This window comes from Dendropsophus ebraccatus, chromosome 3, assembly GCF_027789765.1.
Source record: "Dendropsophus ebraccatus isolate aDenEbr1 chromosome 3, aDenEbr1.pat, whole genome shotgun sequence".
Taxonomy (NCBI): domain Eukaryota; kingdom Metazoa; phylum Chordata; class Amphibia; order Anura; family Hylidae; genus Dendropsophus; species Dendropsophus ebraccatus.
Window position 1 is genome coordinate 184,314,704 of NC_091456.1, and position 15,387 is coordinate 184,330,090.

Sequence of the window (15,387 nt, forward strand, 5' to 3'; positions counted from 1 at the left end):
ACAAAACAGCCGGTGTTATATGTGGTGTGAACCCAGCCTAAATCTAGGTTTACACACAGTATTTTTGCTCAGTATTTTGCAACCAAAACCAGGAGTAGATTGAAAACACAGAAAGGCTATGTTCCCACACTAGAAATTTAGTGGACGGCCGCCATTTAATGGCAAATAATTGGTGTTATTTTAAATTTCAACAGCGTGTGAACAGAGCCTTTCTGTGTTTCAGATCCACTCCCGGTTTTGGTTACAAAAAAAATGACCAAACTACTGTGTGAACCCAGCTGTGTGACACCATGCTTACCGCTTTCTTTCCGCTGGTGCACTCCTGCTGCTTCTACTGGTCCTGACTCGCTGACAACCCGCTCAGCCAATCACTGCAATGACCTGCTCAGCCATTGATTGTGAATATTTGCAGTCTTTAAAGTGTTAACTGTTATTTGAATGAACTTTTGACATATGAGAGGTTTAGCTTGGTCGGGGTCTCTCTGATAGTAACAGCCAGGTGAAGCATCACTCCCAGACCTTGTGCGCAGTCCGGCTGATTACAGGTCACTGTCTCCACTATATTATATAAAGTTTGTTTCCTGTAATCAGCAGAACCCCTAAGAAATACATGTTATTAAATGGCCCAGATTGCACCCGGGCTGCATAGACTTGGGCAGCGTGCGGTTATGGACGGTGCATTTATGGAGGCATACATGGATGTGTGCAAGAGCCTGGACTGTCATTATAAAAACTTTTGACATCATACAGACATGTAAAATGTTTCGATCAGTCGGGGTGTCAGTGCTGAGACCTCCTGTGGTGGCTAGATCATCACTCCATCAGTCATGTTACACATGACAGGCCCATAGACTATAATGGAACCCATCTCCTATAATGAGTGCTCAGCCCCTCACTTGCATTATGATGGACTGAGTGACATTCTGGACATTGTTGGGTGTCTCACCCCTGAGACAGATTAAACTTTTAATCACGTCTGTCTGACATTTTGTATTGACCTTAAAGGGGTACTCCAGTGAAAAATATTTTTTTAAACTAACTGGTGTGAGGAAGTTATACGAATTTATTTATTACTTCTAATTAAAAATCTCCAGTCTTCCCGTACTTATCAGCTGCTGTATGTCTTGCAGGAAGTGGTGTATTGTTTCGAGTCTGACACAGTGCTTTCTGCTCTCTCCATGTCAGGAACTGTCCAGAGCAGGAGAGGTTTTCTATGGGGATTTGCTGCTGCTCTGGACAGTTCCTGACATGGACAGAGGTGGCAGCAGAGAGCACTGTGTCAGATTAATAAGAATACACCACTTCCTGCAGGACATACAGTAGCTGATAAGTACTGAAAGACTGAAGATTTTTAATTAGAAGTAATTTACTAATCTGTAACTTCTGACATCAGATTAAAAAAAATATATATATATTTTTTTTTACCAGAGTACCCCTTTAACGCTTTAATGACCACTGATGTGCTTTTCATGATGGTCCTTTAAAGTCTTATTCCAGACAACAGCTTGTGGTGAGGCTAGAATAAACCGTCATGGGTCTCCTCTGCTGGAGATTGTAATAGAGGAGCAGACTAGATGGTCATTTTTTCCTTCATCTTCTGAGGCTGTGTTCACACATTACATTTTTGATGTGTTTTTACAGCAATATTGTTGGAATTTCATTAAAGTTTCTACATAAATGGTGCAGTTTTACCACAACTGCATAAATCAGTAACAACTGTATAAGTGACTGGCAGTGCACTAGCATTGCTGCTCACATACACAGCTCTATGCAAAGTCGCTGTACTAACGTGAAAGGTTTGGCGCTGATTATGTCTTTATATGTTGGGTGGGCCCCAAGAATCAATTTCCCTGGTGGGCCAAGGTACCCCAGTCCGACACTGGCTGCACCCCACACCCCACAGGTATAATGGATATGCCATACCCCACACCCCACAGGTATAATGGATATGCCATACCCCACACCCCACAGTTATAATGGATATGGCGCACCCCACACCCCACAGTTATAATGGATATGGCGCACCCCACACCCCACAGGTATAATGGATATGGCGCACCCCACACCCCACAGGTATAATGGATATCCCACACCCCACAGGTATAATGGATATGCCATACCCCACACCCCACAGGTATAATGGATATGCCTTCCCCACAACCCAGTTATAATGGATATGCCGCACCCCACACCCCACAGGTATAATGGATATGGCGCACCCCACACCCCACAGGTATAATGGATATGCCGCACCCCACACCCCACAGTTATAATGGATATGCCGCACCCCACAGGTATAATGGATGTGCTGCATCCCATACCCCACAGGTATAATGGATATGCCGCACCCCACACCTCACAGGTATATTGGATATGCAACACCCCCTAGGTATAATGGATATGCCGCACCCCACACCCCACAGGTATAATGGATATGCCCCACCCCACACCTCACAGGTATATTGGATATGCCGCACCCCCCAGGTATAACGGATATGCTGCACCCCACACCTCACAGGTATATTGGATATGCTGCACCCCCCCAGGTATAATGGATATGCCGCACCCCACACCTCACACTCCCCCTGACATATCCTGACAGATTCCGCCGTCTTCCCACATCACATTTTTTTACCCCCCTCCCTCGGTTTTGCTCATTATTTCATCCTCTCTCCTCCGCTCTGTGTAATAGGATTGTGTACGGGTGAGACCACGCACGGAGAGAAGAGGCGCTGACCTCGCCAGTCTCTAATGAAGATGTCAGTTCATATAATCCGCAGCTGATGACTGGAATATCTAAACACAATGTAATACGAGATCCTCGCCGGCCACCGACCACTCTCACATTATCCCACACGTTGCTCGGCAACAGATTACAGAGTCATATCTGAGGATAAGGAAACCTCAGGTGTCATGGCGGAGACCTCCGACCACCTGGACACAGGGTCTCCAGACTGCCCCCTGACTTATACGGCCCTGGCGCTGCACTTTGGTGGCATATACCGTATCCCGCACTCTCTGAGGCGATCTATTCATAGTATTTCAGTACGCAGGAATTATGAGCCAGCAAAATCCACCGGCTGCGTTCCAGGCATTTCTCTTTTTCCATTGTTTTTCATTAAACTTTAGATTTTTTTTTTTTTATTGAAAGTCCTGACATCCACAAACGTTGGCTATGTGATAGGCACAAGTATGGGATGTTTCTACATTGCACAGCCGGATATGCTGTATGTTTACTTAAAGGGAATCTATCACTAGGTTTATTCCACCTTAAATGAGGGCAGCATAAACTAGTGACAGAAATGCTCAACAGATCGGTGTATTACTTACATCATTCTGTTCAGCCATTCTCCTAATATGCAGGAGAATAGGATCCTTGCCGCACTCCTCCCCCCTGCCCTCCAGCTGCTGATTGACAGTTAACTGCTTATATACAGCATGGATAGATAACTGCCAATCAGCAGCTGGTAGGCGGAGTTTTCTGCATCTCATGAATATCCAGGACTACTGAGCACACACGTAATGGAGAGGACTACTTATTGTCCATGTTATTCAGGAGGATCTCTGGATCAGCTGCACAGAACAATGTAAGTGATAGATAATACTGTTCAGCTTCTCTGTCACTAGTTTATGCTACTCTGAGATAGGACAGCCTAAACCTACTGACAGAGTCTCTTTAAAGGGGTACTCAGGAGAAATACAATTGTTTTCAAATAAACTGGTGTGAGAAAGTTATACAGATTTGTAATGTACTTTTATTTAAAAATCTCCAGTCTTTCAGTACTTATCAGCTGCTGTATGTCCTGCAGGAAGTGGTGTTTTCTCTCCAGTCTGACACAGTGCTCTCTGCTGCCACCTCTGTCAGGAACTGTCCAGAGCAGCAGCAAATCCCCATAGAAAACCTCTCCTGCTCTGGAAAGTTCCTGACATGGACAGAGGTGGCAGCAGAGAGCACTGTGTCAGACTGGATAGAATACCACTTCCTGCAGGACATACAGCAGCTGGTAAATACTGGCGATTTTTTCTAAGTCCTTTACAAACTTGTATAAATTTCTGACACTAGGTGACTAACCCCTTTAAGGTGCCAATACATCCTAAATTGAGCTGGACCTGCCTGGGAGAGAGGGTCGGGTATGTGTGAACTGGATGTGGATATGCAGAGTGTAGTTGGAGCCTCAGGTGTATATCGTAAGCGTCACACAGTCACTTTGCTACTTGTATTAGTCAGGTCCCTAGTTACCGCGAGTGTTGCACAGTCCTTACTGTCACCTACACTGATATACATATACAGTCCCCTGTGTTGAGGCACGATGGGTCCATACCTGAGATCCCTCTCCCGTTACCGATCTCTCTCTGGGTCGGTGGTTTTGGAGCTAGATGAGCTTTGCATATTTTATTTCCTCTCCTCTTTGCCTGTAGTCGGCTTTAGATGTATTTTGATGAGTTGCGGCCCCCCCGAGACCCCGGACTGCTAAATGCATCTGATCATCCCGGCTCTCTCAGAGTCTGCGGTTATTTCACCAGAGATCCCATGCCGGGACTCAAAGCAGCTCCTGCCATGAGGAGCTCGACTTCCATCAACACAGTGCTGGCTGATTCCTTATATAACAGCAGGATGGGCTCAGTAGCCCCCCCATGTGGAGAAGGCGAGAGAGGGCTCCTAGGCTTATTGTGAATAACAGATGTGATGTGCAGCCGGACTGAACAATTTATCTATGGTCCATGTTGTGCACTTTTTTTTTCCTTGTTATTATAATTTTTTGGCATTGGAAACCATCAGCAAGCAGCTTACCGGCAAGGACCACATTGTTGTATACAAGATATACACACTCATACTGGAGAAACTGTGTCACTTATTAGGACCACCCCCTGGACTCCTAAGCGCAGGAAAGGCATATTAAATGTAATGTTGTGCAACATTAAAGGGAGACTCCACTTAAGAATTATTTAACCCTGTTCAGTCCCCACCTATAATCTAAGCTTGTGTGTAATAGGTTTCTATTACATGAATTGGGCCATTTGTCTGCAGCACATCCTGACTCACACCCTGAAGCTGCAGAAAATCCTCACTTCCTGGTCCACTCTGTCTCCACCCCTCTGCCCTCCCCCCACTTCTGAGACCAAAGTCACATGATCTCTGTCTCTTCTGTTGCCAGGCAAGCTGTAACTCCTCATCTGTAACGCCGCCCACCCAATAGCGGAGTATAATAGGTCAGTTTTGGGCGGTAGCCTGGGGGGCCCTGAGCTCCTGGGGGGCCCTCGACCACCCAAAAAGACTGATACTTTTAGTGGTGAAATGATTCGCAAAAAATCGCTGCTTTTCTACAGTAATTTTTTACAATTCAGGGCATCATGACATTATCTGTCCTGTACTATGAACACCACGCTAGTGCTGCCATAGTTACAGTGTGTTGGGGGGGCCCAGGCCTGGTGAACAGCCCAGGGCCTATGGTAAAGTTAATCCGCCCCACCACTGACATCACACCAATAAGTGAGAACCTGGACAAGGAGAGGGGAAACAGAACAGTGACAGCCTCCTGAGCAATATAGGGGAAAGGGGATACAGTGGATGGATGGATAGATAGATAGATAGATTTTGTTTACAGTTTAAGGCTGGGTTCACACTACGTATATTTCAGGCTGTATTTGGTCCTCATGTCAGGTCCTCATAGCAACCAAAACCAGGAGTGGATTGAAAACACAGAAAGTATCTGTTCACACAATGTTGAAATTGAGTGGATGGCCGCCATATAACAGTAAATAACTGCCATTATTTCAATATAACAGCCGTTGTTTTAAAATAACAGCAAATATTTGCCATTAAATGGCGGCCATCCACTCAATTACAACATTATGTGAACATAGCCTTTCTGTGTTTTCAATCCACTCCTTGTTTTGGTTGCTATACAGCCTCAAAAATACAGCCTCAAATATACGTAGTGTGAACCCAGCCTAAAGCAGATTGAGCCAGCGATGTGCAGATACTTTGAGGTGAGACGGATACTTGGCAGTGGGCTCTGAGGGGCAATGCATCCTGGGAATTGTAGTTTCCTGGCCGGTGCCATCTTGGATATAGACTGGCTTTTAGAAAAACCTGTAACTTAGGAACTCCAGAAGAGAGACTGGAGATGGCTCAAAGTACTCAAGGGGACTTGGTGAGTAAGGCCAGTAGGTTTTGAAGCATTCAATTTTTTTAGCTCTTGGGGGGAATTCCCCTTTAAAGTCTATGAAAAAAAAGTCAGTCTATGCAGATTAAAGGAAATCTCTACATCTATATTTGATTATTAGAGGTGTGTGACCTCCGTCTGGTTCAGCACCTGGTGGACTCTGCTCCATAATAACAGGTAACAGGATGACTTAGATTTTACCTTTTTTTTTGTTGTCTCTTTCTAGTGAGTGCCACAATTCTTCTGATCGGATCAAGGTCCGCGTCTGGGATGAGGACGATGATATCAAGTCTCGCGTGAAGCAGAGGCTGAAGAGAGAATCGGATGATTTCCTGGGGCAGACCATCATTGAAGTGCGGACGCTGAGCGGGGAGATGGACGTCTGGTATAACCTAGGTGAGCTTATGTATATCATAGACATATCTGGTATAAACTGGCTGAAATTATAGAGGCACTGTTACAAAAAATAAATCAACAGGGGTTGTGATGACAAGCAGTTTTCAATATTATAAATTGGGCCACTAGGTGTCTCCCTTCACTGCACGAATGTACAGCTGCTGTGTGTCCACGTTCGGTAGCAGAGAATCCGGGTGGTTCTCGTATTGTACGGTCAGCTCTCCTGTAACACAGCACCAAAACCATTTTAAGGGCAAAAAAACGGGGTTTTACGGCAAGCATGATGGTGCAGTTGCACAGTTATTTAATCTTCTAGACAGCAAAATTATAATTCTGCCCCCTTATGATGCTGTCTGTCTCCAGTCTATAGAGTTGAGTGGAGTGGCACCATACAAGTCCGTCCTCCACTCCATTTCAACTGGGGGACATGGGACCTCTGTTCTTGTAATTAGTGGGGCCCCCACCCATCAAATGCTCAACACCTGGATAAATTGAGGTTATATATAAAATCATATACACATCTGGCTTACCACAGTATAATCTTGTATATCCTGGGTTTGCAGCAATTACATGTGATCATATATACATCTGGTATACCCAGGCTGTGTAGTGGTTATATATAATTGTATACATATATGGTACAACCTGGGAACACCATGCTTACACATAACTACTGCTCACCCATGTTCTAGCAGATGGATAGATATCGATATATGCAGTGTAATTGTGTATATAACCTGGGTATGAAGTAGTGACTATATAGAATTGTGTATACATATTATCACGCTTACACACACATAAATACAGCTGTTCATCCTGATCTTCCTGGTTCATGAAAGGACCCAACCATTTCACAGACAAAGCAATCTGGTCTGCGGTAAGCTGGATGAGACGTCTCCGGTGTAGATAGGCGACACTAGGTGAATGAGTAACGTCGGAGTGTTTTCTGCTGCTGCCCCCCCCTCGCACGCAGCAGGTGACCCCTCTGTTAATGACTGGTATTCTCCGTGGATGAGACATCAGACTCTCTGAGAGAGCGCTTCATCTGCTCATTAGGGAGTTGTGGGATCTCATTGTGTTGTCATCCTCCCGCAGACACCCAGAATCCTCTGTTCCCCTCTCTGACAGATGCGGCGTGCGCACCATTAAAATGTGCCCTCCGTTACCTAATGAGGTGTTTGTCTTTAGATAGGGTTTTGGGGAGGTGGATGGCTATAAAACAGAATGACTGTGATCCAATCTGTGTGTGAGTAAGAGGTGGCGGCGGTGTGAGGCTACACAAAGAGGACGGACCCTCTGTTATCAGCCAGTGTTTTACTTATAGACTGTAAGATATATTAAAGGGGGGTGCGAGTGGTGGAGGCCGGGGGCAGCAGAGGGGTCACAGGGAGGGCAAACGTGAAGCGGGTCTTCAGTACCCTAAAGTACAGTATATCGGTAGCAGATCCCCCATAGGAGTGTCATCTACAGATCTCCCCATAACAGTGTCATCTACACATCCCCCATAAGTGTCATCTACACATCCCCCATAACAGTGTCATCTACACATCCCCCCATAACACATCTACACATCCCCCATAACAGTGTCATCTACACATCCCCCATAACACATCTACACTTCCCCTATAACAGTGTCATCTACACATCCCCCATAACAGAGTTATCTACACATCCCCCATAACCGTGTCATCTACACATCCCCCATAACAGAGTTATCTACACATCCCCCATAACCGTGTTATCTACACATCCCCCATAACAGTGTCATCTACACATCCCCCATAACCGTGTCATCTACAGACCCCCATAACAGTGTCATCTACACATCCCCCATAACCGTGTCATCTACAGACCCCCATAACAGTGTCATCTACACATCCCCCATAAGTGTCATCTACACATCCCCCATAACCGTGTCATCTACAGACCCCCATAACAGTGTCATCTACAGACCCCCCCATAACACATGTACACATCCCCCATAACACAGTGTCATCTTCACATCCCCCATAACAGTGGCATCTACACATCCCCCATAACAGTGTCATCTACACATCCCCCATAACAGTGTCATCTACCCATCCCCATAACAGTGTCATATACACATCCCCCCATAACAGTGTCATCTACACATCCCCCCATAACACAGTCATCTACACATCCCCCATAAGTGTCATCTACACATCCCCCATAACAGTGTCATCTACACATCCCCCATAACACATCTACACATCCCCCCATAACACATCTACACATCCCCCATAACATTGTCATCTACACATCCCCCATAACACATCTACACATCCCCCATAACATTGTCGTCTACACATCCCCCATAACACATCTACACATCCCCCATAACAGTGTCATCTACACATCCCCCATAACACATCTACACATCCCCCATAACACATCTACACATCCCCCATAACACATCTACACATCCCCCATAACAGTGTCATCTACACATCCCCCATAACACATCTACACATCCCCCATAACAGAGTTATCTACACATCCCCCATAACCGTGTCATCTACACATCCCCCATAACAGAGTTATCTACACATCCCCCATAACCATGTTATCTACACATCCCCCATAACAGTGTCATCTACACATCCCCCATAACACTGTCATCTACACATCCCCCATAACACATCTACACATCCCCCATAACACATCTACACATCCCCCCATAACACATCTACACATCCCCCATAACAGTGTCATCTACACATCCCCCATAAGACATCTACACATCCCCATAACAGTGTCATCTACACATCCCCATAACAGTGTCATCTACATGTCATCTACATGCCATGTTTCAGCCGCATATGTTCTGGTAACAGGTTGCTATATATATATATATATATATATATATATATATATATACGGTATATATATATATATGTCGGTATCTTATTATATGTGTCTCAGCTTTATGTTGTGTATCACTCAGTGATGTTTCTGGTTTTGTATTTTTCCAGAGAAGAGAACGGACAAGTCGGCCGTCTCTGGTGCTATTCGCCTACAGATCAACGTCGAGATTAAAGGAGAAGAGAAAGTGGCGCCATACCACGTCCAGTACACGTGTCTGCACGAGGTGAGTGGTCGGGGCTCTGCCGGCCACCATTTGCATAATGGCCGAGCTGTCCCCATAGGGTATACAGTACATCAATTCCCTCCAAGTGAACAGCAGCCGCACGCACAACATGGTGGAGGACGAAGGAGACACCAGCCGAGGGTTTGCTCAGCAGAATAGAACAATACCGCAAGATACACCGTAATAAGGCAACTCCGTTCTAATGAGGTTATTGCCCTTTAATTCCTTTAAATGGCTCCTCTCCGCCGGCACATACCCGCTGCCCTTTTCAGCAGTGTAGCGGAGCATTTGTAACAAGCGCGCGGCCTGATGTCACGTCATGTACAATAATGGCAGACGCAGCATAAGTGCTTTGTATTTATTGAGACAAGAACATCGTATACATCAGGGATTCAGACTATATCCCATCAGCAGCCGTGTGTATACATGGTGAAGGTCACCCGTACCTATACAGCACACTAGAGTGCTGGAGATGAGCCGAGCTTCAGTCAACACAGCGCCTTACCGCCAGCGCCATTAGCTGAATTCTAATGGTGATAAGAGGCCAATTACATGGAAATGATTGTAACACCGAGGACCGAGCCATGGGCGTCACGTTACTGCCGCCACAGAGCCCCCTACTGAGCGCAGCATGGAGCAACACCAGTACTTTATATCCAAGTGTCATTGTTGTTGGTTATCAAAGCAAGGCAGTATTCTTACCAAAACAGCGCCACCCCTGTCTACAGGCTGGCTGCGGTATTGACGCTCAGCCATGCTCACTTTAGTGACAATACCAGATACAACCCATGAATAGAATGGACTTTCACGCACTACCATTAGGCCCAGTTCACACTGAGCAAATACGGCGGAATCCCACCATGCTCAGTGTCCTGCAGTGAGTGAATGGGAGGGCGCGCGTACGTCCACTCCCGCCACTATCCACTCGACGAAATTACTTGTCACTTCTTTGAGCGGAGAGGGGAGGAAGCGGACTTGCGCGCGCCCTCCCATTCGCTCACTGCAGGACACTGAGCGCGGTGGGATTCCGCCATATTTGCTCAGTGTGAACTTGCCTTTTAGAGCACAACGGGGCTTAGTTTAAAATGTATGGAACCCATCATGGCTCTGCTAACTGGCTAGGTGGCTCCTCCCCCCTCCCCTCTGAGATGGCTGATGTAAACAAATCCCTGACTGGCTGTATCTGCAACATTGTAGCTTCTTTGTAATGCTGGCAGGATTATTCTGAGGTCAAGTTGCTAATGAACTCACCGTGACTATCCCTCCCGGCATTACAAAGAAGCTACAAAGTTGCAGATAAAGCCTGCCTGGGACTTGTTTACATCAGCTGTTTCAAAAGGGAGGTGGGAGGAGGGGGAGACAGAGAAAAGCTCACACACAGATTTTTGTGTCTTCAGCAGAAAGCAGCAGCTGAGAACTGGAGGAAGAAAACTAAATAGATAATAACAAGTATGGAAGGAATGGTTAGTCCCTTCATGGGCAGCTAGATATCAAAAGTTATGTTTGAATGTAATACTCCTTAAAGATAGAGCACCCCCATCCAGCCTAAGGTTTGGGTTTGTTTGGGAGTGCCTGTCACATCCAGATGGGAGACTTGGAGTGGTGCCTGACTTTTTATGCTCTATTGAGATGGGAAGTTTGGGTTTGTTTGCCATTTGGATCCCGGCCCAAGCCCACCTATAACACACCCTATTGTTTTGCCATAAATATCTGAGGCTGGAATACCCCTTTAATGGCTTTTCCTTTCTTCCCCCCAGAACCTGTTCCATCATCTCACAGACATACAGGGTGGCGGTGTGGTGAAGATCCCAGAAGCAAAGGGAGACGATGCCTGGAAAGTTTACTTTGATGAGACGGCGCAGGAGATCGTGGATGAGTTTGCCATGCGTTATGGGATTGAGTCCATCTATCAGGCCATGACGTGAGTGTTTTTGACCTGGTGTGTCAATCCTGTCATTAGCTCAACAGCTAGTTTATACTTGTGTAACAGGAGGCGGGGTTTAATTAAAGGGGTACACCGTCAAGAAAAGTTGCTTTCAAATCAATGGGTTTCGGATAGTTATATAAATTCGGAAATTACTTCTATTTTTTAAATAAAGGTACTTATCAGCTGCTGTATGTCCTGCAGGAAGTGATGTATTCTCTCCAGTCTGACACAGTGCTCTCGGCTGCCACCTCTGTCCATGTCAGGAACTGTCCAGAGCAGGAGATGTTTTCTATGGAAATTTGCTGCTGCTCTGAACAGTTCCTGATATGGACAGAGATGGCAGCAGAGAGCGCTGTGTCATACTGAAGAGAATACACCACTTTCTGCAGAACATACAGCAGCTGATAAGTACTGGAAAACTTGAGTTGTTTTTTTTTTTATAGAAGTGAATTACAAATCTGTATAACTTTCTGACACCAGTTGATTTAAAAGGGAAAAATAAACCCCCTTCAAATAGGCCAGCTTCATATGAAGGTAATACAGGTATATTATGTTTGCAAGTCCTATGACTGGAGCTGACAGTAGATTTTGTATTATTACATTACCGTCAAACCCATCACACCCACAGGGATCAGAAACTGAGATATGTGGAGCTGTTTGCACACATTCTCACATTTTAGGGCCTCTTTGGCTGTCTGTTTCATGGAAGGGCATCCATATTAATTCATGTGACCACAGAGAGAGACAAGGACACCTGCAGACCATACAAACAGCTCTTCATATCTCAGCTTCCCGAGCGGGAGTGACAGCCAGCTTGTCAGTTTTTGTTCTGGCAGCCTGAGTGCCGGAGCGGCCTTCATCTCTCTCATTACATTACAGTTCCCCTTCCTATATAATGCTCTGGAGAAAGCTGCTTTCTAATGTTACCATCTATCTGTACATAAAAGCAGCTTCATCCGTGCCAGGGTGACAGGTGAGTGCCCGCTCCCCAGAGCGTCTGTTGCGATGGCTTTGCCCGCAGAGCTCTTCTGGGATAAGCAGCATAATCCTGGTTGCAGTCAATGACGGCTCCCAGCGGTGCGCTGCTGTAATTAATGCTGCGAGCTCGGAGTGGCGGTATTATCGGAGCGGACCCCGAGCGGCTGTGTATTATCAGCGAGCAGCTCTCTGCCAGACTGTAGACAAACATCACATCTTCTATTCATTTCCATAGACGAGTCATTAATCCTGCTCATTACAGGCAGATGAGGCCTCCTCTCTTACAGCTGCCTCCCTTCTGTAGGGAAATGACATGTTTTTACCTCTCGTGAAGTATATGCGGCGGGATGAATCATAACTCTCAGTATGTAGCCGCTGCCGACATTAAGACGCATAGAAGTATAAGTGACAGCTGTCACAGGGGCTATAATTCCCAGGAGTCTGTAATACAATTGAATCTTATAGAATAATGACGGCCACATCCAGTAGCCACTAGGTATTCTAGTTATAAGCAGGGTTTCCCTTTGTACTACTTAAAGGGGATCTTCATCATGGTGTAGGCTACCCCCATTACTTCAAGTGTTTTTTTCATCAACAACACTTATGACCTATCTTGCTGGGTTATAACACACAATACACAGGTTTAAACTCTGTTTCATTTATACAAGGACACTAGCTGCAGCATTATACAGAGGTCCTCCTGTGACATGTGACTACAGGGGTTTAAGGGGTTAGTCCACTTTACCTTCAAACTTTTATTTCCTATCGTTCCCCCCCTCCCCTCCCAGTAAGGACAGTAAGGGTCCTATTACACAGTGATTTTTAACGATTAACGACTAACGATAAACAATCGCAAGCGAGATTGTTTATCGTTAAGCTGAAATCGTTCACCATATTACACAGAACGATGGTCGTTAGTTACGATTGTTACTATGATCGTTTATTCCATCTGATCCCAGCAACACAATGGACAATGTGCAATTATACCGAACGATTAGTGCACAAATGCAGAAGTTGAGTGAATGATCGTGGAATTACAGCGAACGATTAACGATAATTTTAGGTTTAGATCTAAATCAACGATCAACGACATACCAACGATTTTTTAATCGTTGCCTGCAATTAGACAGAACGATTATCGTTTAAATCCGAACGATATAAGTTTTTTTCGCATGATAATCGTCCAGTGTAATGGGGCCCTAACACTCTTATGTTCCTTTGGTCAGTCTTCCTCCTTTCTCTTCTCTTTTCCCCTTTCTTCATATTCGCTCCTCTTGCCTTCAATAAAGAGGCACTCCGGAGAAAAAGATTCTGGTTTCAGATAGATACACAGATTTGTAGTTTACTTCTATATTAAAATCTCAAGCCTTCCAGAACTTATCAGCTGATGTATGTCTTGCAGAAAGTGGCATATTCTTTCTAATCTGGAAAGAGGTGGCAGGCTTGAAAAAATACACCACTTCCTGCAGGACATACAGCAGCTGATAAGTACTGGAAGACTGGAGATTTTAACTTTTAATTTTTTTTATCCATTTGTCTGCCTTCCCCTTCCATATCCTTTACCTACCGTTACCGTCTTTTCTTCCGCCTGCTCTCTCCCTTCCTTTTCTTTTCTGACCTCACTAGTTTGTTTCCTCCTTCACTTCTTCTTTATTTTCTTTCTATCTCTTCTCTTGCCTGCATTGCCCTTCCTCTTCTCTAACCTTCCTTTCCCTTCATTTACATGCTGTGTCTTCATTCCCCTACATCTTCTTTTGCTTTCCCTTCCTCTTTCATTACCTCCCTTTCTCTTCTTCCCCACCATTACCTCCCTTTCTCTTCTTCCCCACCATTACCTCCCTTTCTCTTCTTCCCCACCATTACCTGCCTTTCTCTTCTTCCCCACCATTACCTGCCTTTCTCTTCTTCCCCACCATTACCTGCCTTTCTCTTCTTCCCTACCATTACCTCCCTTTCTCTTCTTCCCTACCATTACTTGTCTTTCTCTTCTTCCCCACAATTGTCTGCCTTCCTCTTCTTCCCCGCCATTACTTGCCTTTCTCTTCTTCCCCACCATTGTCTGTCTTTCTCTTCTTCCCCACCATTACCTGCCTTTCTCTTCTTCCCCACCATTACCTCCCTTTCTCTTCTTCCCCACCATTACCTGCCTTTCTCTTCTTCCCCACCATTACCTGCCTTTCTCTTCTTCCCCACCATTACCTGCCTTTCTCTTCTTCCCTACCATTACCTCCCTTTCTCTTCTTCCCCACCATTACTTGTCTTTCTCTTCTTCCCCACAATTGTCTGCCTTCCTCTTCTTCCCCGCCATTACTTGCCTTTCTCTTCTTCCCCACCATTGTCTGTCTTTCTCTTCTTTCCCACCATTGTCTGCTTTTCTTTTCTTCCCCACCAATGTCTGCCTTCCTCTTCTTCCCCAACATTTCCTGCCTTTCTCTTCACCCCCTCCATTATCTGCCTTTCTCTTCTTCCCCACCATTTCCTGCCTTCCTCTTCTTCCCCACCATTTCCTGCCTTCCTCTTCTTCCCCACCATTTCTGCCTTTCTCTTCTTCCCCACAAGTACTTGCCATTCTCTTCTTCCCTGCCTTTGTCTGCTTTTCTCTTCTTCCCCACTATTACTTGCCTATCTCTTCTTCCCCACCATTACCTGCCTTTCTCTTCCTCCCCTCCATTACTTGCCGTCCTCCTTTTCCCCACCATTAGGGTGGGTTCACACTACGGAATTCTCACAGATAAACTCTGCGGAATTCCGTCGGCTGTCCGTGCACGGCCGTGCGCCTTTCCGCTGGCTCGATAGACACCATTCTATGA

At 45.6% G+C, this 15,387-nt stretch overlaps 1 protein-coding gene across 5 annotated transcripts in view; it reads left to right on the forward strand.

Moving 5' to 3' along the window:
* The window catches only part of UNC13B (unc-13 homolog B), a 246,172-nt gene that overhangs the window by 186,722 nt on the left and 44,063 nt on the right, over positions 1 to 15,387 (forward strand). For all 5 annotated transcript variants that reach the window (XM_069963314.1, XM_069963313.1, XM_069963315.1 and 2 more), the window contains 3 exons: positions 6,394 to 6,563; positions 9,557 to 9,672; positions 11,430 to 11,593. In XM_069963314.1, coding sequence (XP_069819415.1) covers positions 6,394 to 6,563; positions 9,557 to 9,672; positions 11,430 to 11,593 — 450 coding nt within the window. The remainder of the gene's footprint in view (positions 1 to 6,393; positions 6,564 to 9,556; positions 9,673 to 11,429; positions 11,594 to 15,387) is intronic.